The following is a 24940-nucleotide window of genomic DNA, read 5'->3' on the forward strand; positions in this document are numbered from 1 at the left end:
GGGGCTGCCAGCGCTGTTTCAGATCTGATTACGGGCAGGAAGGAGCTCTTGCAAAACCGCTTTCTCCTTAGTGCCGCGTGAGCCGGCGGATGTGCAGCTGAAGCCTGCGCTAATGATTCCAGATGTTTAGCTGAGCGCTTTGCCTTTGATGGAGCAGTTTAGGGAGGATAATAGAGTGCATAACTAGGTTCATAATATTTCAGCAGCACTTTACTGAACTGCTGTGCCGTGATTGGTACTGTGCCTCTGGCTCCTACAGCCTTAACTGGCCCAATTAAGCACCATTTCAGCATATATGGTTTTTTTTTTAAATGTCTGTTCTTCCTGATTCTCAGCGCTGCCCAAGGCTCCTGGGACGCCAGTGGTGACAGAGACGACAGCAACAAGTATCACCATCACCTGGGACTCTGGAAATCCAGACCCTGTGTCCTACTATGTCATTGAGTACAAGTCAAAAAGCCAGGATGGACCATACCAGATCAAAGAGGACATCACCACCACGCGCTACAGCATTGGGGGGCTCAGCCCCAACTCTGAGTACGAGATCTGGGTCTCTGCGGTCAACAGCATCGGGCAGGGGCCTCCCAGCGAGTCCGTGGTCACTCGCACTGGGGAACAAGCTCCTGCCAGTGCCCCCCGTAACGTGCAGGGCCGGATGCTGAGCAGCACCACCATGATCATTCAGTGGGAGGAACCGGTGGAGCCCAACGGACAGATCCGTGGCTATCGTGTGTATTACACCATGGAGCCCGACCAACCCGTCAGCAACTGGCAGAAGCACAACGTGGACGACAGCCTCCTGACCACGGTGGGCAGCCTCCTCGAGGACGAAACCTACACCGTCCGGGTCCTGGCCTTCACCTCGGTGGGAGATGGGCCCCTTTCCGACCCCATCCAGGTTAAGACGCAGCAAGGAGGTGAGCAGCTGTGTCATTAAATTTGGATGCACTGGGCTGCGGGAGAGAGAGGTGTTGCCCTGTAGCGTTATCCAGCTGTGGCTGCCGTGGCATTAGAGCGTTTTTTTCTTTAGTGATGCAGTTTGGCTAAAATAGAAGTAACCTTCTGGGAGGAAGCTTGGGCCAGTGGCTGGAGCCGGAGGGCTTGGAGCATGATTTCTGATCTGTTTTTTTCTTGGAAAGGTTGTAGCTTAAATGAGTCGAGCAAGCTATTACACAAAGAGAATCCATTTCTGCTGCTTCAAATTGAGGTATCTTATAGCTTCCAGTTTCTAAATGTCTTTAATAGACCTAAAAACAGTGCCCAGGCAATCATGAAGCGTAACTCAAAGTACCCAGAAACTGTCTTCTCAGAAATGAGTGAGCAATGAGCCTTATTTTGCCTTCTTTTTTAAAAGGCGAGCAAACCAAACCCTAATTGTCACAGCAGACATGTTAAGCTGAGAACAAAAGGTGTTTTGTCACAGGTTGTCACCCAGGATGCTTTCAGGTGGGGTGTTGGTGAGGAAACCCCCTGCATCTTCAACGGGCTGCTCAGGGGCTTCCCATTTCCAGTATCATTTAATACTGGGGGTTCGTGGGAAGGGCTGTATCCTGCACTGCCAAGAAAGAGGCATAAGATCTTCACACGTGCTCTTCACGCACAGGCTTTGAAGAAAATGGGGTAAGAGTCTTCTGAAGAGCCAAGTTAATGTGGTTTCTCCTGTCTCTCATCTCTCCTCCTCTTCCCCCTGTCGGCTCAGTTCCTGGGCAGCCGATGAACTTCCGAGCAGAAGCCAAGACAGAAACCAGCATCGTGTTGTCATGGAGCCCTCCCCGCCAGGAGATCATAGTGAAGTATGAGCTCCTCTATAAGGAAGGAGACCACGGCAGGGAGGTGAGTGTGGAGAGGAACAACACAAAGGGTTGGGGCCCTGAGGAGCATCCCAGCCCTCCATTCCCCATGGAGGCTGAGAGAGGGGAGCAGGGCAGGTGTCTGTGGGCAGGGCTCGCCTCCGCTCCTTTTTGTTTGTTTTTATTCTTTTTCTTCCCCCTCGCCCACCTCAGGTGTCGAAGAACTTCGAGCCAGCGACCTCCTTCACTGTGGAAGGCCTGAAGCCCAACACTGAGTATGTCTTCCGGCTGGCTGCCCGCTCGGCTCTGGGCCTGGGGGCCTTCACCCCGGAGGTCAGAGAGCGCACCTTGCAGTCTAGTAGGTGTCTCTCCTTTTCCCACCCTTCTCTGAGGGGAAGACAGGGAGCCAGAGATGGTGGGCACAGGGGTACGGAGCTGTGGGGCGGACATTGGCGGTGCTGTGACGTTTCACGCCTCAGGGGTTGCTCTGCGGGGAGGTGGGCGCCTCTGGGGCCTGCTGCCTTCTCCCTTTGCTGAGGTGTGAACCAAGAGCGGGGCTGGTGCATGACTGGGGGGCAATGGGGGGCAAGATAGTACTGTCCACTGGATGGGGTGGGGAGCAGTGAGAAGTTTGCTGATGGGCCACGCTGGCCCGTGGTGCTGAGCATGCTCAGGGAGGACAGCACGCCACCGTCGCGCAGCAGCCATCCGGAAGGCGGGCACAAGCTATGGAGCAGGGAGACAGTGGGGGAATGGGGAGGAAGAGGAGAAGGGAAGGTGATTAATCAAAAGCGCCAAGGTTTTCAGCAGTCCTCATGCTCTTTTCCGTGAGCGACTTCGTATCCGTGGGGAGGAGGCCTGCTGGCCCAGCAAGGGCTGGGAATGGTCCTGTTTGGGCTCTGACAGAGCGGGAGAGAGGAGTATGTGTAGGCTTGTGGGGGAGATATTAATGACACCGGGATGGAGCGTATGCAACCAAAATGTGCTGGTTTTAGTTTAATGGATTGTCTCCCTTCGCTGTTGCCCTGGGGATGATAACCCTGGATGGCAATATTTCAACCTGGGCTTTTCACAGATCTTTGCTTTTAAATGAGGTGTTTTTTCACTGCATGAGTGGCTGTGGCAGCTGTTCTTTGTGTTTTCTGTCTCCTCTCATCTCTACTAAATCACTCCGCTGCAGTTTGGAGTAGCCGGGAGCAGAACTAACTCAGAAATGGCTCTGGTCACCAGTGTGAGGAGAGCGGGCGCCTGCTCCCATCCCTCAGAGTCCTTAACAAGGGAGAGCAGCGGGCTCGCGGCCGGGCGCCAGCCCCATCTTTCTGTTTTAATTGTCATGTCCTGCTGTCTCTCTCTTCTTCCCTGTCTCTCTCCTTCTCTTTCTCTCCCTCTGGAGTGAGAGAAAAGGGGAGACTGTTTCTGCATAGACAGGATTCCTCACTGGGGCTTTCTCAGGCCTCCAGTCCATTCAAGGATATTTGGTTTCCTTCTTTCCTTCAACTGTTTTTCCCCTTTTTTCCTTTTTTTTTTCCTTACTCTCTCTACACATCAAAAGAAAATCCTTTCCTGGCTCTGCTGCAGATCTGCTGGTTCTGGTCCCAGTATGGTACTGTCAGAGGGAGCCTCACTGCGAGGTGGGGGAAAACGAACTGAAAGGACCTGCAAAACAAGTGTCAAACTTACTCACACTCTGCTTCTGTTTTCCAAGGGGTTTCCCTCCTTGAGAGTCGTGGGGATGGGAGGAGAAGAGGGTCTGGGGTTCGTGCTTTCTGGTTTGATAAAAGCAGGCTGGAAGAAGGGTGTGGGAGCTGATGGCAGTAGGGCTTAGCGATGCTGGAAATTTTTCCCTGAGGGGTGAAGAGAAGGGGATCCGGGAAAGGGGAAGGCTTTTGGACTTTTTCTAACTTGGCACCTGCCCAGAATGGGGCCTGGTTTATTTCTCTGTAGCTCAGCTTTCCTAGGAATAGTGTTACTAATTTAACGCTCTTCAGAACATCAGCTGGGAGCTGTCAGTGTCCTGTAACATGGTGAAACATTTTTTCCTGGCTGGCTGTTGGAGGAACGAGTCAATTCTCCCTGGTCCAGGCGACATCCTTCGGCTCACAGACCTTCTGGCTCGAGACAGGCTTTTGTGTCTTCCCTCCGCAGCTCCTTTTCCGTTCAGCTCCTCCTTGGCCCGCTCCATGGCTCTTCTCTCTTCTCTCTTCCGCTGTCTGCTTGCCTGCCTGCATGCTCGATGAAACCAGCTCCCCCCCCGTCTGTCTGTCTCTCGCTGGGCGCTTGCACCCCACGATGGCATCTTGTCCCTGCAAAGCAAAGCCTCCCTGGTGCCCCCCGCAGCCTGCGCAGGCGTTCGGTGCTTTTCCCCCCTCACCCAGCTGCCAAGCATGCGCTCGCATGTCCCTCCCCGCATCGCACACCCTCCTGCACAACACCCTCCACCTCCCTGTGTCAGGGTGGCTCCTCCTGAGCATCATAACCCAAGTAAAATCCATTAAACTAAAGGTAACGTATCTTTTTCTTCTTGAAGTAGCTGGGTTTTAACTCTTCAAGTACCAGAGACTTAGATTGTAAAAAGAATAACAGAATCTCATGGTTGGAGGAAGCTGTTTTTGCCCTTTCTAACTAGCCATGACCTTCCCAGGGCTCCTTGGCCACTCACCTACTCGGAAATTTCAGAGTGCGAAGCTTGTGTCAACAGACAGGGGTGCAGGGTGGGTGCTGTGCAGGTGTAGGGGAACAAGGGGGCTTTCTCACCCTCTGTTCCTTCCTAAGAAAGGATGTTTCCCCCACCCATTAGCTCTGCTCTCCTTCCCTTCCCCCTTCCTCACAGTGTATGAAGTGAACAAAACTTACACAAAGTCTGTGGTACCTAAAGGGTTAAAAAACATTGCACTGTACAAGGTCAGTAAGGGTCATTCTTGTGGCTTGGACAGTCAACTTTAAAGCATGTAAAAGATGCAGCTCAGGTGAGTACTGGCTGGTCTCAAGCGGATTCACAAACACAGCCCACCCTGGCGCTGCAGGCTCCCACACGTGCGTGGAGCACACCCTCCCTGGAGCCCACGGGAGGGCGGGGAGGGGTTCCCAAATTGCTCTTCCTGGTCAAAACAGTCACCAGCAGACGAAGATGATGATGAGCTGGCCGGGGGGCTCCTGCCTGTGCTGGGGCTCACAGCCCCCGATTTGGGCTCCCACCTCCTGGGTGCTGTCCCCACGCACGTCCCCAGGGTCACGCAGGTTGGGCTGGATTGTGAAGGAAACTCAGTGCCATGACCTCCCCAGATGCGTCTCCAGTGTGGCCAGCCAGCACTTGGTGGCTGTTTGCATCCAGGTGCTGTAGTCCATGAGAGTGACGTGGAGGGGGTCCGGGTGGCATCTGGGCCTTCTCCCCCATCACCCACCCACCCCACCCCACCTTTTTGAACCAGAGAAAGTGCAAACCATCCCAAAAGGAGGCCTCATGCCAGGGCCTCTCAGTAGGTCCCTGTGCTGGAGCATAGAGGGTGAGTGAGCCAAGCGAGCATGACCAGTACAGACAGTGAAACCCAGTGCCAGCTGGAGCTCTGGCTCTGCTTACTGGGGCTTTCAGAATGGGTTTCAGGATGGAAAGGGTAGGTCAGGTCAGACCCTCTGCAGTGGGTTTCTCAGCCGTGGTGGCTTTGGCTGGACTGCTAAGCAGGAAAGGTGGCTTTTAACACTACCCCTGAATGGGAGAAAAAAGGAGCGAACAGCATCACGGCAAGCACTGGGAGAGGGCTGAGTCTTCTCCTTTGTACCCTGAAAGGGACTCGAGTTGCTGCTGGGGTGTGAGAAGGAGCAGTGCACCTCCATTCTGGAGATGTCGGTGCTGCATTAGTCACAGCGGATGGAGAGAGGTGCAGGGGGAAGGAAATCCATCAGTGGGGATCTGCCACCCCGCTCGCTGGTCTCTGAGCACGTCTCTTAGCACAAGAGAACAGATTGAGGTCCAAAATTGCCATTACTGCAGTAGCTGGGGTTCTGCTGGCAGGGGTGGGGCTCAGTGGGGTGCTAGCAGTGGGGCAGGGTGGCATTTTGAAAGCCAGTCATGTGCAGAAACCCACCAGGAGCTTGGTCTGGCCTCGTAGCTCAGTTTCTCTCATTCTCTCGTAAGAAAGTCTTGTAAGTTAGCAGTTGAAGCTTGGAAGGTAGGTAAACAGACTGGGAATGTTCTGGAAGGAGTCACTTTTTATATCAGTATTATTTTATTATTATGATTTCCTTTCTGATGTTTTTTGTGTTTCGAATTACTGGCTTGATTTATGTTTTATTTTCCAGTTGTTCCTTTTGGTTTTGTTTGTTTGACATATCTTATCTTATTTTGCGTGGCTAGCCATGGCCAGGGATCATCCCCCTCTGCATTGGGATTGCTGAGGATAGGGGTTTCACTCTGCCACTTTAAATACAGCCAAAATAAAGCATGAAAGGAGGAGGACGAGACCCAAAATGTCCTACTGGACAGAGTGCTTGGCACTGGAGTAGGGAGTATATTTACCCTTTCTGCAAATGCCACTTAATTCTGTTTGATGGAGGTATATGCAGAGCACATGGCTTTCACTCCAGCGCGAACTGGGCACAGTGTGACTTGATCCAGCAAGGCAAGCTGGGCCTAAACATCTGTGTGTGACTCAGGGATGGGAGAAAGAGGTTTGAAAGACTCATTCCTCAGTAAAAGAGCTTTTTCTTGATTAAAAAGCAACAGGGAAATGAGAAATAGCGACCAGCATTTTATCTGCTCCCGTGCTTTTTGCAGGTGATGTTTTGAGGGCTTATAAGGACACCCCAGTTTCTGGCAGTGTCTGCAGAGAGTTAAGAGCTATTTATTGCAATGTGACTGTACCGGGTGAGATTGGATGTGCAGAGTTGCCTTGAAAATGCATCACCCTCTGCTTACGTGGGCTGATGGGGTGTAATCAGTGATGGAGGGAAGGCTGGTCTGCGATTTCCCACAGTGACCAAGTTACAGCTGGGTGTCCGGATTTCACCAGGGTCTCGGACCAGTGCCAAACTGGTGTTTCGTGCAGTTCTCCCCGTATCTCAGACCACGGCCATGGCACGGCAGCGTGTGCCCCGTCACCTCGTGTCTGACGGAGCTGTCTTGCTTCCTACTGAGCGGACACACTAAAAATCACCCACTGCAGCTCATAGACACCCAGGGGAGCAGCGCTATGCTGAAAGGTGGTGGTTTACACCTTCCCCAGCCCTGAAAATCAACCCTTAGACTGCTGCCACCGGGAAAACTTGTATCCTGGGCATGACCACCATGGGTTTCCAGCTCCTTCAGTTTGTGGACATCTAATAACTTCCATCTGGAGGCACAGACTCTTCAGTTTAAGCCTCTTGGAAAAAGAGTTGCTTTTCTTCCTTACTTTTCACAGGTCCCTTCAAAGAAATTCAAGAACCCAGAGACTGCAGTTTGAAAACAAGTGCTTTACCAGCCAGGACAGGGTTTGCCAGACTGCAGTAAAACAGGAGGTTCAAGGAAAGGTCCTTTATGGGGTGCAGCTGGGTGCCTAGTTTTGTGCCAGGCACACTTAGCAGGAGCAGCAAGACCCCTCTTGGCTAGCCCGCCTGCCGTTTTAGTCCTTTGCTTTAAAACATTTCAGTTTTGATGCCACATTTCATTTCTGTTGGCTTTTTTTTCTTTTCATTTAAAAAAAAAAAAGACAACAACAAAAAGCTTTCTTCTTTTTTAATTTTATCTTCCTAAACCAAATTTTTGTACGTTTTATTTTAGATTTTTTTGTTATCATTTTCCTTTTTTTTTTTCTTTTATCTTTCCCATCTTTTGTTTTTTTCCCCCTTCTTCCCTTTCCCTCCTGAATTTTCCCCCCTCGTAGAACCGTCTGCCCCCCCTCAAGACGTAAAATGCGTCAGCACCAGATCCACCGCCATTCTGGTAAGTTGGCGGCCGCCTCCGGCTGAAAGCCAAAATGGCGTCCTGGCTGGATACAGCGTCTACTATCGAGCGCTGGACTCTGAGGACACGGAGCTTAAGGAGGTGAATGATATCCCCCCAACCACCAGTCAGATCCTCCTGGAGTCCCTGGAGAAGTGGACAGAGTATCGCATCACTGTCGTGGCTCATACGGAGGTGGGGCCGGGCCCGGAGAGCTCGCCGGTTATCGTCCGGACAGATGAAGATGGTAATTGCGCTTTTGCTGGTTTTCTCCTCAATACGTGTCCCTGCAGTGGGCCTCTCGTGTGGTGCGAGACCAAAGCCTCCTGTCCCAGACATGCAGCATCCCTGGCTGCCATCTGCCCCCTGAGAACCACGGTCTCTAGGGTCGCCCGTCCCTGCTTTGGGGTTGAGGTTTTTATGGATTTCAGGGGCTTTTTTAACGTCAAGCCTCTGAGCCTTAACTGCACCACTTTTCCTGAGAAGGTGCTCTTACTGAGCAAGGAGATGAAATCAGAGAAGAGGAGACGGTTGCTGCCAGAAACCATTTTAAAATATTAGGATTTCTTCCCACACGTTCCTTGTTACTCGCTCCTCTTTAAGGCAAAGTTTGGCCAGTTGTAGAAAGGAAGAAAAACAAAGTTTCATAAAACCTTCATTGACAAGCAGTTTAGGCTCCGGTTCAAAGACTTTTAGCACAAACAGGCACAAGAAGACTTGAATTTCCCTGGTATTTCTACAGTAAAATAAAACCAGGAAAAAAATGTGAATGTGTGCATGAAGGGAGAGAACCCTCACTGTGAGGGCGAGGTAGGACCCTCAGATACTGTAGCTCAAGTAAGTAACACCATTAAATTCCAAATTTCTCAGGCTTTCTTCCTCCATCCCAAATAAAAAGAATTTTTTAAAAAGCAACAGGTTTGTCCCCAGTGTGGGTCCTGTTTCCCTCAGCATCTGCCCACATCCAAATGGATGGAACACCTTGCTCAGAGGAAGTGGGGTTTTCTTGCAGATGAAGCTGTTATGCACTGTATTGCTATTATTATTATTTTCAAAAATTCAGCCCAAATCCCACCCAAGACATCTCTCGTTTCCTGTCCTGAGATTGTGCAGCGGCTGTAGCCACCAACCCACCCGCCCTGCCTGGAGACGAGGGAGCTCCAAGGACAGGTCTCCCTCCGCGTCCTCTCCACCCCAGCATCCCACAGGCAGGATCAGAGCTTTCCTGGCTCATCAGGAATTGCCTTTGCCCTCAGATTGTGATCAGAACCATCTGGTTTCTGCCATCTGAGCAAGCTGGAGACAAAGGAGCCTGTGGAAGAGTGGCTGGACTATGAGATGGACCAGTTTCCGTGCATATCTCCAAGCCACACAGATTAGATCCCTAAAACTGCTCCCATTTCACTGAATAAAGGCCAGTGACAGATGATGGGATGTCGAGTTTAAGTCTTCCCATCCTTTCAGGGCGGTAGATTCAGTATGTGTACATCCCATAGATGAAGTACATATGTCCCATAGGTGAAGCGAGAGGCTCCAGATAGAAACCCCCAGTGACTCTTTCCCCTTTCTTCCCTTCCCCACAGTGCCCAGTGCTCCGCCTCGGAAAGTGGAGGTGGAGGTGCTGAACTCCACGGCAATCCAAGTGTTCTGGCGCTCTCCAGTCCAGAACCGCCAGCACGGCCAGATTCGCGGCTACCAGGTCCACTACGTGCGCATGGAGAACGGCGAGGCCCGGGGGCTGCCCCAGATCAAGGATATCATGCTGTCTGACGCCCAGGTAGGGACTCGCCGCCCCCGGTCTCCTCTTTTCTGGTGGAAGGTGTGAGGGGGTGGGTGCTCCAGCCACCTTGTCTCATCCCAAGCAACGTAACGCTGGAGAAATGAGTGTCGCTGTGACAAGGTGGATGTTGTCTTTCTGCAGTTCGTTTGCACTCCCAGACAGTAGCTGTTGTGGAAGAACTGCAGTCCCGGCACTGAGCTAAATACTTCCTGTGTCTGGGAAGTCTTTTAAGACAGGCAAAGGCCACAGTGGAATCTACTAATTTCTCCCACTCTACTTCTTCCTTCATGCTGGCCTGGTAACTTCTGACCTTGTGTGGCTGCTTGCTCAGGGACTCCTTCCTCATGCTGTGTCTCTGTCTTTCCCTTCTTTCCCCTCTCGTATTCTCATGTGCAAAACCTCTCTTATTCTCTGCCCAGTGGGAAACAGATGACACTGCTGAATACGTAAGTAAAAAAGTAGAAATCCTCCCATCCTGGTTCTGTCCCTTCCCTTCTCCTGCTTCCTGTTGTGATGTGATATTTTCCTTTCCCTTTATTTTTTTGCAGTGTCTGTGTTAAAGCCTGTTGGTGTTCCCATGCATCGTCCCCACCCTGTTCACTTTGCTCTGCAACCCTGTGTGATTGCGTAGTTTGTCAGCACGCAGCAGTGCTGCAGGGTTTTCCCCTCGGCTCTGAAGGAAAGGTGAATCTGCTGCTCCTCCATGGGGAAGCGGTTGGGACATTGGATTTGGGACTACCTTGAAAATATGCTTAAAGATGGGCTGGTGTGTAGGCACCTCTGGCTTATGTCTGAAAAACATGGATTGAAAAGCATTGGGTAAGCAAAGCCCCATAACTCCAAACCTATCAGGACATGAACACTTGGGCTGAGTTCCTTAGATACTCGTGGATACAACGCACTGAATCACTATTGGCCCTTTTACCTTTTAAGCAGACCTTAAAGTCAGCTTGGCTCTTTGGCGTTTGCTGCTTCTGCTAAAATGCGAAATGGTTTCTGCGGTCTTACAGCCCCAAAGCAGTAGGAGAGAGCATTTCCTTCTTGGAATGGCAGGGTCCCAAGATAATCCGCTACTCGATTGTATTCGTGTCTCCTGGAGATTGCCGAGTGCCCTACAAAACTGAGGGGCCTCTGTTTTACAGATGGAGAAACTGAGTCTCGTGAAAGGCAAAGCTTCTTGCCTAAAATCTTAATAAAACTCAGAGGCAAGTGTGAAAGCAGAACAGATTTCTTGACTTCAAGAAGACAGACCTGGCTCTGTAGGAAATGACTTCAAACTTGTTGGTCAAAATCCTGCTGTTTTGAAGCTCGGCTGTTCCCTGCTCAGCTTAGGGGGCCATACAGAAATTTTCAGGACCAGCGAATTCATCCCAAGAGCTGCACTGAGATTTAATACTGAAAGCACAAAGGGGCAGTGGGGATACAGCGTTCACATCTCCCTCCTTTTCGGGGCCTTGGAGAAAACCCTGCTGCATGCGCTCTCATCCTGTTTGATTTCGCACGAGTGTTTCTTTTACAAGCCAGCCCTTTGAGGGGCTGAATGGTTCCTGGGGAAGGGCTGTTCTCGAGGCCGGGCTTCGAACAAAAGCTCTTGGGAGCCAGGTGTGGGGATGCTGATAGAGGATGGAGGAAGGAGGTGCTGGGGATTTAGCAGAGCGCTTCAGCATGCGAGCAGAAAATGTCATCTTGCACTTTGCGTTACAGCAATCCCTTTAATATTATGGAGGCGTTAAAAAATATCTCTGAGGAGAGAAGGGAAGGGGGTAATGGAGAAAAAAAAAGTAATCTCCCTGAAACTGCTGAGACCTCTTCTGAGACAGTAGAGTGAAGAGGAACGCTTTGAAGAGCGCAACAGCGTTTTGATGGCTGGAGCAGTTTGTGTTGAGATGGGGAATGTGTGCGAGGGAGATGTGGGAGAGAAGGCGTTGAAGCAGGGCCCCGCAGACGGTGTTTGCAGAGGGGCTGTTTGCAGGAAGAGTGTGTGTCCCTCTTGTTAAGAGAACGTGGCACTCATCCTCCTGCCTACTGCCACATCTGCCCCTTTGCCCCAAGGTGTCTCATGGCTGCAGGTTCAGTGGATGCTCTTGCATGCTAGAAAAGGGCTAAGGCTCCTGCAAGGAGAGATCTGCCCATACGTTGGTACCTGAATATTTACATCGTTCTTCTTTGGGATCTCACAAACAGGAAATGGTCATTGCTGGGCTCCAGCCTGAGACTGCATATTCCATTACTGTAGCCGCCTACACCATGAAGGGAGATGGTGCTCGCAGCAAACCAAAAGTGGTCACCACAAAGGGTGCAGGTAAGAGGCTTTTCCTGAAACACAGGGATTCACAGTTTCCTATAGCCAAGAAACTCTTTTTCCCGACTCAGCTTCTTTCAGTACCTTCCAATAGCTGAAAGGTGCCTGCCTATAAGAGATCCGGGGAAGAGCTGTTAGCTAGGCCATGTAGCAACAGGACAAGGGGTAATGGTTTTAAACTAGAAAAGGGTAGATTTAGGTTGGATATTAGGAAAAAGGTTTTCACTATGAGGGTGGTAGATCACTGGAACAGGTTGCCCAGAGGTGATGGAGGCCCCATCCCTGGGGATATTCAAGGCCTGGCTTGATGGGGCTCTGAGCAACCTGATCTGGTGACAGTGCTCCCTGCTGGGGTTGGACTGGATGAACTTTAAAGGTCGCTTCCTACCCAATACATTCTGTGATTCTATGATTCTTTTATCACACTCCCTTCATGAAAGGAGTTCACAGACTTGCAACAAACACCTGAAGACAAAAACCCCTTCAGTCTTCACACACAGCCCTCACTAAATGACATTATTTTTTGCCCAGTGCTGCAGAAAGCCCAGACACACCCAGAAATGCAACGGAGGATGAATTCATTGCTTGTAATCTCTTGTAATATAAGTTCTAGTGCACCAGAAGTAAAGAAAGCCTCTGCCTGGTCTGACACTGTGGAGAGACTGTAGCTTTGATGGTTGGCGCACACAGGTACCCTAGGGAATGGGAGAGCCAGAGGTCTGCTGTCATGGTGTTGTCTTGCAAAGATCTGAAAAGCAGTAGGGAGTCGGTAGCAGCTGATACTGCCCACTCTTTTCTCCTGGCCTCATGTCTGAACGTAGCTGCCCTCTTTGCTCAGGACGAGCGATCAGTAGAGGGGCGAGTACTGACAGGATTGACCTTTCCTTGCAAGCATTTCTGGGGCCTGGGCTCTCTCTGCACGTACCACTCAGATCCACTCCTGCCTCTGACCTATTCTTCATGGCAAAGTGTCCATCAGCCTCAGTGCAGAGGACGTGGTGCCAAGCTGGGATGGCAGGGCCTAAACAGAGGAATGACAAAGGGCAACAGAGCACCCCTTTCTCCCCCAAACAGCTGTGCTGCAGGCAGAAAGGAGAGGTACACACCCCCCTGTCCTCACAACATCTACATTCCTGTGGTTTCTGCTCTTGCAGCTAAACTTCTGCTCTCCTTTAAGGAAAGGGTTTCGTGCAGTGGAAGGAGCCTACAGTGCCTAGACCTGGAGTTGTCCCTCATCCAGCCCATCTTGCTCGTGCTCTTTCTTTTGCTCCATCGTCTGTCAGGTGATGGCTTTCTCCCCTTTTCATGTCTTTGTCTACTGACTTCCCAGTCCTGGCTGTCTCAATTTGCTTCTTATTTTTGGAGCAGTCATCTGCACCCCGCCTGTAGCAGCTGCATAAACTGACATCATCCCTTGTTTCTGGAGGAACATTGCTCTCTGCAGGGATTGGAGGCCCTTGGTCAGCACAGCGTAATTAACCTGGAAGCCTCTGCCCAGGCTCTGGAGACAGCACAGACTTGGCTGAGTGCACAGGATGGAGCGGGCTCAAGAGTTCTGGCCTGGAGCACGCAAGGCTGGAGCCACAGCTGCCCCCTTGCCTTTTCCCTGTCCTAACTCCCACCTTCATCTTGTTTTATGTTGTGTTCAGACAAATGCATGGGATTTCAGCCCTTCTCTCCCCTCTTGCCTCCCCTACCTTGTTAAGAGTACACAGGAGAACACCGAGCCTTGTGGATGTCACAGTATTTTGGATGTCAGCATCCAGGCTCCTCTCCTCACGCCCTGCAGTCTCAGTGTCCTGGCAGAGGCCTTTCCCTTCACTTGCCCTCTTCTCCCCCCCCACTGGCTTTCCCCATGCTCCTGCTTACAGCTCCCTGGTTCTCTCCTCTCGTTTCCTTCATCCCCAGGCTGTTGGCCTGTTTCATTTTTCTCTCTCAGAGCCTTTCTCTCTGCCCCCCTCCCTTGTCACTCTCTCTTGTCAGCCTCCCTCATCTCTCCCCATTAGGATTTGCAGTGCAGGTGATCAGTCACAGAGGGATGTTTTCTCTGGCACAGCAGCTATTACCCAAAACTCAATTTCTCCCAACTTGAAATAGCTATTTAAGAAAAAATATTTCAAATGGCTCGGTAACATTCTTATCTTTTTGCAGTGTTGAGTCAATATACCTTTGGAGAGGAGAGATTTCTTTCTTTATCATTCAAGGCTAGAGGTTGAATTTAAATACAGTAATACATCCGATTTTTCCCTTTACTGTTCAAACCAATTGCAAAATCAAACACTTCCCCCCGCCCCCTGCTTTCTTCTCACCTTTCTTGCAAACAATATTTGTTGTGCAAATGTAGTATTCTCAAGCTCAGCTGATTATAGTAATGTTTGTGATAAAAGATGAAGCATAACGGCGTTGTTTTTCCCTTTAATGTGGTTTCTTAGGCATTTCCAAGGGAGGCTCTCCCATTCTTTGCCAGCTTGAAGTGAATAAAGCGTTTGTTTCTGAGACAGCCGCTCATCCCCATGTTCAGGTGTCAGCCGATGCAGTGGGCAGAGTGGGTTCCCCAGTTTGGCTCTGCCGGGATCCCTGATGCAGGAGCATCCTTCCCTCCTTCGCGTCATTACCCATAGCACAGCTTCCCAACCTGACGCCCCTCGGCTGTGCTCGTGCCGCAAGAGTGGGCTGGGATCCGTCAGAACTCCACTCTCCCTCCTTGTCCTGTTCAACCAGAGAAAACACCAAGGTGGAAAGACAGAAATTAGCTCTCTAATAGTGGAGTTGAGTGTAAATGATGCGTGAGCTGCTGGAATTAATGCTCTGGTTTCTGCAGCTTCAGGAACCTCTGGGCATACACATGGCATTTAACGGTGGCTGTGGGCTTGCTTAGCAGCCGGGCAGTGCCAGGGCTCATTAGCCAGAGGCACTGCTGAGCTCCTGCAATCACCCCCAAATGTGGAGGAACTAACTGACAGGTTAAGGAGGGAGCTGACTGCAAGCGCACCAACACTCGGCGCCCTTTTCCCTTCCTCCAGAGGAGAGAAACTGCACAGAGTGAGCAGCGACTCTCCCTCCCCTCTGCCTCACACAGATTTTGGGCTCTGCTTCTGTTCTCTGTGTGCTTCCTTCGTTCTGTACCCAACTGGACGATCAGATGCCTGCCAGACTCGCTGAGCTGGCCTCCTGCCTGCTGCTTGAGACCTGGGGCTGCCCAGGCTTCCTTCCCCATCCCTCATTACTTCACCCTCAGCTGCTCTGGACTTCCCAGCCTGAGCCAATCTGTTCCAGTCTCTTTCTGCATGAGTTGTGCTGTTTAATGGGTAGAGAGAGAGAGAGGATGGGAGTCTGGGGGACTCCGTGTTCATTCTTCCCTGTGCAGGGAAGGAAGCTGCTTGGGTGATCAGGACAGGAGGTTGAGATCAGTACTCCAGAGTTTGCTCGTCCCAGCTGTGGGAGGGTCTGGGGTCCAGCGATACGGGAGGAGCTGTGCACACCTTTCCATCCTGAGGAAAGGTGATAAACCCAGAAATGTGTCAGTACCTCACAGCTGACACCTTGGCAATGCGCCTCACTTCCTAAACTTGATAAAGCATCCACCTGTACAGCTGGTGGGTAGCTTGATTTACAGGGGGACATGCTGAAGTACGCCGAGTCGAGCTGAAACCTCGCCACTGATTTGAGGGACCTGTTGCTGCAGCTTAAGGGTCTTTGCCTCTCCTCACAGCCGCCCTGTCCCTCGTTTGACTGACGCTGTCTCTTTTCTCTCCCAGTCCCAGGGAAGCCCATCCTGTCTGTGCACCAGACAGAGGAGAACACTCTTCTGGTGAAGTGGGAGCCTCCGTTGGATGCGGAAGGCCAGGTGATGGGCTACCGGCTCCAGTTTGGCCGCAAGGATGTCGACCCCCTGGCTACCTTGGAGTTCACAGCTCTGGAGGATAAGTACACTGCTCCCAGCATCCATAAGGGCGCCACGTATGTTTTCAAGCTGGCCGTGAAAAGCCGGGCTGGCTTTGGGGAGGAAGCTGTGCAGGAACTCACCACCCCTGAAGACATCCCCAAGGGTTACCCTCAAATCCTCGAGGCGAGCAACATCACTTCCATGTCGGTCCAGTTTGGCTGGCTCCCCCCCGTGCTGGCCGAGAGGAACGGAGCCATCATCAAATACACCGTGGCCTACCGGGAAGCCGGTTCTCCTGGCAACCCGCTGGAAAAAGACCTGCCCCCCTCCCCAGAGAACTCCTACACCCTCAACGGCCTCAAACCCAACACCGCCTATGATGTTAAAATCCGTGCTCACACCAGTAAAGGCCCCGGGCCGTACAGCCCGACTGTCCAGTATCGGACGTTCCAGCTGGATCAAGGTAGGACTTACCGGTTTCTCCTCCCTCTCTCTCTCCTTGTAACCGGGGCTGGTGCCGGGAGGCAGAGAGCTGGAGAGGTCAGGCCAGGCTCAGCCCGGCTCGTGAGTAAACGCAGAGCACTCTGGTTTCACGCTCAGTCCCTCAGCTCCTCTCTGCCTTGGGCCAGGTAAGTCCCTTTTACCGCTTTCTTCTAAGTTAAGTCCGGACACCCTTCTTTCACTGGCACCTGAAGGGGGGGGCCAGTCGCTGTACAGGTGGGAAGAGCATTTTCTTTAGCTTTTGCAAACAGCCAAAAGAAAACAGAAAAAAAAAGTCAGAAAGCCTCAGAACATGACCTGGGATGGGTTTCCTCACCTGAGCATGCTCAGAAAGCCAGCACTTTGTTCCTGCAGCAGCCACCCAGACCCACGAGTGTGTAGGCAAAGCCACGCACCCTCCCTCACCCCTCCCTGGGCTTAGGCATGGGGACAGGGAGCACTGGGAGATCGACCTTGGCAAAACTCAAGCACAGTGTGAGGAGGGACGAGCCCTTCCATCCCTGCTGCGGCAGGCCCAGACGGGCAGGCCCTTTCGCCAGTGCCTCACGTTCCTTCTCTTTCTTGCTCTTCCTTCCCTCTGCTGCCTTTTCTTCTCCTTTCTCCCCTTCCTCCTCGCTTTTCTCTCAGCAGTTTTGCCCAAAAACTTCAAGGTGAAGATGGTGACAAAGACATCTGTCCTTTTGAGCTGGGAGTTTCCTGAGAATTACAACTCTCCCACCCCATACAAGGCAAGTAGAGGGGAGCAGTCAGAACCGTGTTCCTTCCAAGTTTGTGGGATCTTGTCCATTGGTTTGAATAAGAGATTGTAAGAGCCAGGAATTCTGGTTTCAGTCCTTGGATATGGGCAGATAATGGTCAGTCACTACATCAAGGATGTGGGCTGAATATCAGGGCTGCTGGGTTGCATTCTCACCTCCGTTACCAAATCATTGCCTCTCTAGGCATGTTACCACAATTTTCCCATTTCCATATAGAATTTGTGCAGTGGGCACAACAGACAGACCACTCCCCACTCAGATGCCTTCTATTCCTGTGTTTGCACCAGCTCTACCAGACAGAGCTGAGAGCCCCATGTTCTCTGCAAACCAAAGCAATGGGGAGGAGGGAGTTTGTTGCTTGAGCAGCATCAGCCTTGCTCATGGTCCAACTTTGCTGCCTCTTCTCCTCCCACAGATCCAGTACAATGGGCTGAATGTTGATGTGGACGGCCGCACCACCAAGAAACTCATCACCAATCTGAAGCCCCGCACGTTCTACAACTTCGTCCTCACGAACCGGGGCAATAGCATGGGTGGTTTGCAGCAGAACGTCGCTGCCTGGACAGCTGCTAACATGTTATCGAAGAAGCCGGAGGTGACCCACAAGCCTGATGCTGACGGCAACGTGATGGTGATTCTCCCAGATGTGAAGAGCAATGTGCCTGTCCAGTAGGTTTCTGATAATCTCCAGATATGGGGATCCTCAGTTTATGTTCTGTGGGCCAGCTCACGTGGCTGGAGTCCAAACCCGCAAGGGCAGTGGCAGGGGTTGTGCTCCCTGAATTTTTAGCCTTGCTTACTGTTGTCTTTTGCAACTGTTTCCAAGAGCTAACAGGGGATGCTGGAAAAATGTTAAGAGAATAAATAAGGAGATGTCATACGGGGCTGCCACTGAATCCAGGCTTTTGCCAGGAGCAGCAATAACTGCTGGGCTTTCTGGGTTGGGCAGACTTAGCTTTCCACCAGCTCTGTGTGCGCTCTCTTCTCTTGTGGCTCGCAAAAGGAGATTAATTCCTGTTTATTCTGATTATTCCCAACTCCTAGGGCTTACTACATTGTGGTGGTGCCTCTAAGGAAGTCCCGGGGAGGACAGTTCCTCAACCCCTTGGGCAGCCCTGAGGAAATGGACCTGGAGGAGGTGAGTGGGGGTGAAACTGGAGGGAGAGAGCAAACAGCTGTAACGGCTGTAATGGTGACCTGGGAAGGGTGGTTTTGGGGTATCTCTGCTCCACGTTCTGAGTAGCTCAGGTGAGGCCAGTCTGAGTGGGATGGTTTGACTCTTCTTCCTTCCTGCTCCCTTGATGGTGCTGAAGGTATCCGGGCTCAGGGTGTTCATTTGCTTCCTCCAGCTCGTTCAGGACATTGCCAGGCTCCGGCGCCGAAGTCTGCGTCACTCTCGCCAGCTGGACTTCCCCAAGCCCTACATTGCTGCCCGCTTTCGCTCCCTCCCCTCTCACTTCATCTTGGGAGACATGAAGCACTACGACAACTTTGAGAACAGAGCCCTGGAGCCGGGGCAGAGATACGTCATCTTCATCCTGGCCGTGCTGCAGGAACCCGAGGCCGTAAGTGCCGCCTGCTTTCCCTCACCCTCTTCAGATGCCTGTGCCCCTCCATCCCCATTACCCACCAGAGACCGCAGCTGCTCCCTTGTGAGCTGCCAGCAGCCCCGGTGCCCTCCTGGCATTCCCGTAACTCTCTCTCTCCACCAGCTTGAGGTTTTTTCATTATAAATACTTTCCAGTCTCTCTGTGGAGCTTTTGCGTGTGGCTGCCGGAGCTGTTTGCGCTCTCCCAAGGCAGATGACGCACACATCTTGTGCACTGCTGCTGCATTTTGCCAGTCTTTGTAGGCAGGACTTGCTGCACTCGTGGCTCCAGATTTGAGTCCAGAACTCTCTGCTCTGGAAGACACTCGAGTTCAGAGATCCCTAGGTCAAAACCCTTTATAAAGAGTAGTTTCTTGTAAGGGCTGTCCTGATATTCCTTAGAGCAGTGACCCCAGCCATCCTGCTTTCAGAGCATGTCACATGCATGGTCGTTACTGCGTTCCCCGCCAAGCAGAGAGGGGAGCATTTTTTAATGGAAAACTACATCTGTTCTCTACTCTTTTTACCACTTCAGCACCTCTGCTGATTTCAGTGTTGTTGTGTTTGGCTTTATGAAAACAACTGTTTTAATATTTACCTGCCTCCTCCCTCACACACAATAGAAAGCAGTCTAATACTTTGTTGTTTTTAAATCTCCCTATGGAGTTGTAGCAGGGAGCTATTTGAAATTAAGGGTTTTCAGAGGATTTTTTCCCAAATAAATATTTAGTTGTGTATTTGATATTAAAGGATTAGGCTGACACGCTTCTGAATGGGTTTCTCAATCGGATTACTGCAGCTTGTGGTAATTTCTGCTTTAGAACAAGGTACTGCACACTCACTTACAACAGCCTGGATTCACAGCAGCTCCCAGGTACACAGCCGCATTTCAGTCTTGCTGAGAGAGGTCAGGGACCCAGAGCCCAGATCTCCTGTTCTTGTCCTGTCCCAGTATTTTCACTCAAACCAGACCATGCCACTTCTCTGTGCATTTTAGTTTCTGTAGTTTCTCTATAAGAAGGGAATGCAGCCTTCCTGGGGTGAGGAGATGGGAGCATTCATGAGAACAAGCAGGCATTGCCCATTAGTTAGGGCTCTGATGAGTTTCAGCGAGCCTCTGATGCTCCTCCAGAGCACAGCTCACTGCAGAGGGAGCAGAGGAGACATAATGCATTTTATTAATGTCTATTTAATTGTAAGGGTTGTTTTTTTCAGTCACCAGACCAGTCTATTTAGAAGCGCTAATTCTTGTTTTAATCCCTTCCCTCCTTTTCTGTAATCCCAGCTGACTGTCAAAATCCAGATGGGTACATGAGAGCTTGGAGAAAGTGTGTGTGTGTTTGTGGCAGTGGAGAGGGCTCAGGGATGTGGTGGAGCAGAGGTGTAGTCAACTGCTTTTCTAAAAACCACAAGATGGGGTGAGCCATAGGCACCAGGCAGCCTACAGCTTCATGTGAATGTGATCTCTCAATGGTCTGTGTTGCCTGGAGCACTGGAAGAGGAAGATACCTTCACATGGACACTCAGATAAAATAGTTCTTTTTCTATAGGTTGAAGAGAGTGTTTTCTCTGATTATTTGGTTTGTGCTGCAGAGCTCACATCAATAATCTCTTGCAGAATACTGTGTGACTGCCCGTTGTTTTCAGTCCCTGTACCATCTCTGAACTCATTTCCACAATCTTTCCTGTCTTACAGACTTTTGCTGCCAGTCCCTTCTCTGACCCCATCCAGCTGGACAACCCCGATCCACAGCCGATCATCGACGGAGAGGAAGGGCTGATCTGGGTCATCGGGCCCGTCCTGGCTGTGGTGTTCATCATCTGCATTGTCATTGCCATTCTGCTCTACAAAAAGTAAGAGATGCTTCTTGCCCAGATCTGTGACCATTCCGAATGTCCCCAGCTCTGGTCCCTAAAGGCAATTTCCTCTATGGTCTTGTAGTTGTCAGCTGAGGGGAAATCCTTCCACCAGCACCAGAGAGAGGAGCCCTGAGGCAGAAATGTTGAAATGAAAGGGTCTGACTGACACAGGAGAGATTAGCAGTGGGTTTCAGGGACTCGCTACTTCAGAGTCTACACCATGGCACTCCCAGTCGAGACGTGCTTGTCTGTGTGGTGGCATATGTGCCATGAGTTTGTCAGGTCTCTTGCCTGTCTCCTCCAAAAGAGCTGCTCACAGCCTTGGGCTCCCCTTCCGGTGCTCTGGGGGGGTGATGCAGAGGAAGCACCTTTGTGCTGTGGATCAGCAGAGACCTCCATTGCTCCCAAGTTGGTTTTCAGCTGGAGCTGGGAGACAAGAGCAACAGCAGCAGGGGTGTGAAGTGAGGGAACAACCCCTGGAAATTCCTCTTTTCCTGGGCTTTCTGAGCAGCTCATGGTGCATGGTTGGAAATTGGGACCCCTTGAGCACACACAGGCCACTCTGTGCAGTGAAAGAGGACAGGAGAGGAAGCAGATGCTGAGCTAAAGAGATAAAGAAAAGGGACAAGACAGCAGCCATGGCCAATGCAGGGCTGTCCTTAGCTGAGACATTTAGCACCCAGGATGGAGGGAGCTCTCTTAACCTTGCTCCATCTCCCATCTGTGCAGGTGCGTTTGCTTATGCACATGGATGAGTCTTGTGCATCCTGGCACAAGTGCTCTGGGCTCGGGGACTCAGGTGGTCCTCGTTGGTGCCTGTGAGCACTGATCTGAATGGGTAATCTTTGCTGGCCTCACCTCCCAGCTGTGTTACCAGGGTCAGAGCTGAGCAAGTGCTTCCCCTTTCCTCTGCAAGTCCTTTCTAACCTGAACATTTGTCTTGTCTTCTCTCCACTTACTGCTTTCCTGGACAGCAAACCAGACAGGTAAGAGTACTGGATTTGCCATTTACTGAGGTTCTTTCGTGCTGTGTGTTAGGCAGTGTTTACTGTCTGTGGTGATGGGGCTTTGTTGATCCAGTTCCTACCATTAGGCCTGTCCTAAGGGGCACCCTGTGTCAGATTAGCATGGGACCACGTTTGAATTGGGGCAGAAAAAGCAACGAAAGCCCAGCTTTCTCCTGCTTGTCCATTCCTAACTATAATGGCCCTTTCTCAAGCTGAGCAGCAGTGTCAGTAAACGGCTCATAAAATGTTGGGTTAATGGAGCAGAGAAACACCCATTTGTGTTGCAGTCAGAGGTGAAAGCAGTTTTCCTCCATGTCTGACTGCTCCACGCAGGCTGTCCCTGAGCCACTGGCAAACTGGAAGCAGAATCTCACCAGCTGAGCTGTCCTCGCCCCGCTGCAAAAGCTGTGCTCACTCCATCAGTCAGGGACCTCTAACGGAGTTTGTTTACGGCTGCAAAAATGAGACTTATTTCAAACCGTTTCCAAGGCTGGGAGAGCTTTCACTGGAAGTAACTGATGGGTTTCGCCAATGAACTATTAACGGTGGTTTCAGAACTGCGGCAAAAATAAACTGCTCCCAAACTGCAAAGTGTTGTAATTCCAAAATGCTGCCCCGTGCAGTGCTGGCAGGGCTCATGCCACTACTTCTAGCTATTAATGACATTAAGAGACAACTAAAAATGTGCTGAATAACCTCCTCTCTGCCTTAGTAATTGCTATTACTGCTACAGGCATATTATTGGAGGCTTCTGTGCAACCCAGGCAGGGGAGGCAAGGAGCTCTGTAGCCATCTAGGGCTAGGACAATAATTGCAAGCCTCAGGTGTGGGTGCATGGTCTGTGCCCACTGGAGAAGTTCTGCTCACAGCAGCTTCTCACTGCTCCCTTGCCAGAGGTTATCACATCTTCAGATCAGCACTGGGCTTCGCTTCCCAGTTCTTTTCAAGGAGAATGAGCCAGGTCAGCAAAGGCTTTTCAACTAACCTAACCCATTTTGAGCAGAATATATTAGGAAGCACTTCCATGTGCAGCTCAGCTGGCAGGTTGGAGCGGGCTTCAGCTTCTGGCAAAGAGGTGAGACAGATCTCAGCAGGCACAGCTGGGACGGGAAAGGATGTGTCTATGCTGGCTTTTGAACATGGATTTTTAGGGTTCTGCAGATGAAAAAAGGTTGAAAACCTCTGCTCTGACTTTACTGTCTGCAGCGAGGCACCAAGAGCTCCTAAACAGGCCAACAGAGCAATATCAGTACTTCGTGTCCAAGGTCACGGACGTGAGATTCTGTACTTTTCCAAATGATGATGTTGGCTCTGGTTCTTTCAGGCTGAAAATGGCTTGGCCAAAATTGGAAGGTTTCTGCTCACAGCGCTCTGCAGAGTTCAGCGCAGGTTTGTCTGTGCAGGGAGGCCAAGGTGTGCGTCCACAGCACCTCAGCTGCTCCTTGCTGCCCATCTGTAATTCTGCTGTGAGAGGTCTTGTCCGAAAGCTGCTGAGGAGCTGCTGGGCAGTTGCAAACCAATCTGATACAGCCCTGGCAAAACCTTCCAAACCTTTTCTGATGCATTTTATGTGACTTACATCCTTGGCTGCATCTGGCCCTGATTTTGGTGGGACCTATGCTCGGGTCTGCACACACGGCATGCATAGCTGCAAAGGGGAGAATGCCCATGAGCTAAGATGCTTTGTCTTTTTGTTTTTTCGTTTCTTTTTTTATTATTTTATTTTATTTTATTTAAAGCAAACGGAAAGACTCAGAGCCCCGGACAAAATGCCTTCTGAACAATGCCGAAATCACCCCTCACCACCCTAAAGACCCTGTGGAAATGAGGCGCATCAACTTCCAAACTCCAGGTAACCGGCTGCAAACCAGCCTTTCTCACTGGGAAGGCAGGAGCGGAGCAACTGCCCTTCCCTCCGCCCCTTCCTGCCTGCAGTGCTGCCTCTGGGACCTGGTGCTAACCTAGGATGCAGCCAAGGAACCTCACAGCCTTGTCTCCGCTAAGCAAGACCGCTGAAATAAATTTTGGCTGGGTACCTTGGGGACCTTGCTCAGGCTCTGCCCAGCACTTGCAAGGCAGGGAGAAGGGTTTTTGTGGAGATCCCTAGGGGCAGTGGAGATGAAGCGTGGCCACTGCCCAGCGTGCTGTGCTGCCACCATGTCTGGAGCTGGCTCTTTCTGCCTACGTGCCAAAACACTCCTGTTAGGAGCCCCACGGCCTGCCCTGTGGGTTGTGCGGAGGGAGGAAGGCAGCCGGTTGCTTCATGCAGATGAGGCAATCATCACTGCGAACCGCTGCTGAGTCAGCGTGTGACTGCACTTAAATCCTGGCAGAGAGGCTCGATGCACCCCCCTTTCTGCACACGCTGTCCCCATGTACATGCATGTCCAAGCTGCCTGCATGGCACCTCTGCAAGCCACCACCGACACGGCCCGGCACGGGCACGTCCTCACGCAGACGGGCACTTGGCGATGATGAATGGTGCCTGCGCACTGGTACGCACCTCCGCCTCCGAGTTCCTGGTGCTTGAGGATTTGGAAGGGAATTTACTGTGCTTTTTGGGGGCTGGCTGTTGTTTTCAGTTTGTTTGTATTTTTTTGCTGTTTTGTGCTTGTAAGTAATGTTTCTACAGCTCCTGTTTCCCCTTCCCATCCCAGTCCTGTCCTTAGCGTTGTCTGAGTTTTGTAAGGGCGAGGTTGGGAGGTACGCAGAGGGCAGCAAGCTGTGGGGAAGCACAAAGGCAGCGCTGAGCTGAGGGTTTTGTATCAAAAAGCATTAGGAGCAACCCACTGGGATCAGCCCAAGCTTAGGTGTGATTGAGTCTCAGCTGAGGGATGGAAGCAGGTTTAATCCGGTAGGCAGGGACTGGATGCAGAGCAGTTCAGCTACAGTTGGGACCCTAAATCAGCTCTGAGTGGGACTCTCGCAGGTGAGTCTGGAGGTGTTTGGGTTCTGCAGCAGCAGAGCAGTCGCTGTCTCTCTGAGCATGAGGCACTGCTTGGAAAGCTTGAGAGACTCCAGCTGTGCCAGCTGTTTCGCCCTTTGTATAGGCAGCTTCTTTGGAGTGTCCCCAGCTGCAGCGTGGCAGCAGTTTGCGCGTGTCTGGGCTAAGTGTTGTACACTGAGTGCAAAGAGGAGCTCCCTCTTCACATTGGTTTCTGGGTGCTTCAGGTGGTGATGTGAGACCCAAAAGAGAGCTGCACCCCCTCGTGTGAGACCTATGCTGAGGTAAAGGCAGAGATAAAAGGTTGTGGCCATCCAGCGTAGCCTGGGTGCCAAAAAGCAGCTGGGAGTGCTGGTCTGTGTGTTTCCCTTACTGGGTATTTGTCCTTGTCCCCACAGGATAGTGGAGGCAGCAAAGGTTTCCTTGTGATCGATAGATGAGTGAGTCTGTGTCTTCCCTGCTGGTTTGGTCCTGCTGTACTGCTGAATTCTTGGTCTGACAGACTTGTTAAAGGGAGCAGAGATGTGGAAACCTGCCCTTCGCTAGGCAAAGGGCAGCAGATCTCAAATGTCTGGCTTTAGAAAGATGCTGCCAGCCTTTGTTTGTG

The 24940-nt window shown here is 51.3% G+C and overlaps 1 protein-coding gene across 1 annotated transcript in view; it reads left to right on the forward strand.

Annotated features, from left to right (window-relative positions):
• PTPRS (protein tyrosine phosphatase, receptor type, S) overlaps positions 1-24940 on the forward strand; it is a 94006-nt gene that overhangs the window by 51080 nt on the left and 17986 nt on the right. Inside the window, exons 7-16 of the mRNA XM_010192919.1 lie at positions 336-917; positions 1700-1833; positions 2004-2148; positions 16807-16904; positions 17350-17603; positions 17979-18072; positions 18284-18499; positions 20219-20376; positions 21357-21368; positions 23129-23241. Coding sequence (XP_010191221.1) covers positions 336-917; positions 1700-1833; positions 2004-2148; positions 16807-16904; positions 17350-17603; positions 17979-18072; positions 18284-18499; positions 20219-20376; positions 21357-21368; positions 23129-23241 — 1806 coding nt within the window. The remainder of the gene's footprint in view (positions 1-335; positions 918-1699; positions 1834-2003; positions 2149-16806; positions 16905-17349; positions 17604-17978; positions 18073-18283; positions 18500-20218; positions 20377-21356; positions 21369-23128; positions 23242-24940) is intronic.

This window comes from Mesitornis unicolor, unplaced genomic scaffold, assembly GCF_000695765.1.
Source record: "Mesitornis unicolor isolate BGI_N332 unplaced genomic scaffold, ASM69576v1 scaffold1391, whole genome shotgun sequence".
NCBI classification, from domain to species: domain Eukaryota; kingdom Metazoa; phylum Chordata; class Aves; order Mesitornithiformes; family Mesitornithidae; genus Mesitornis; species Mesitornis unicolor.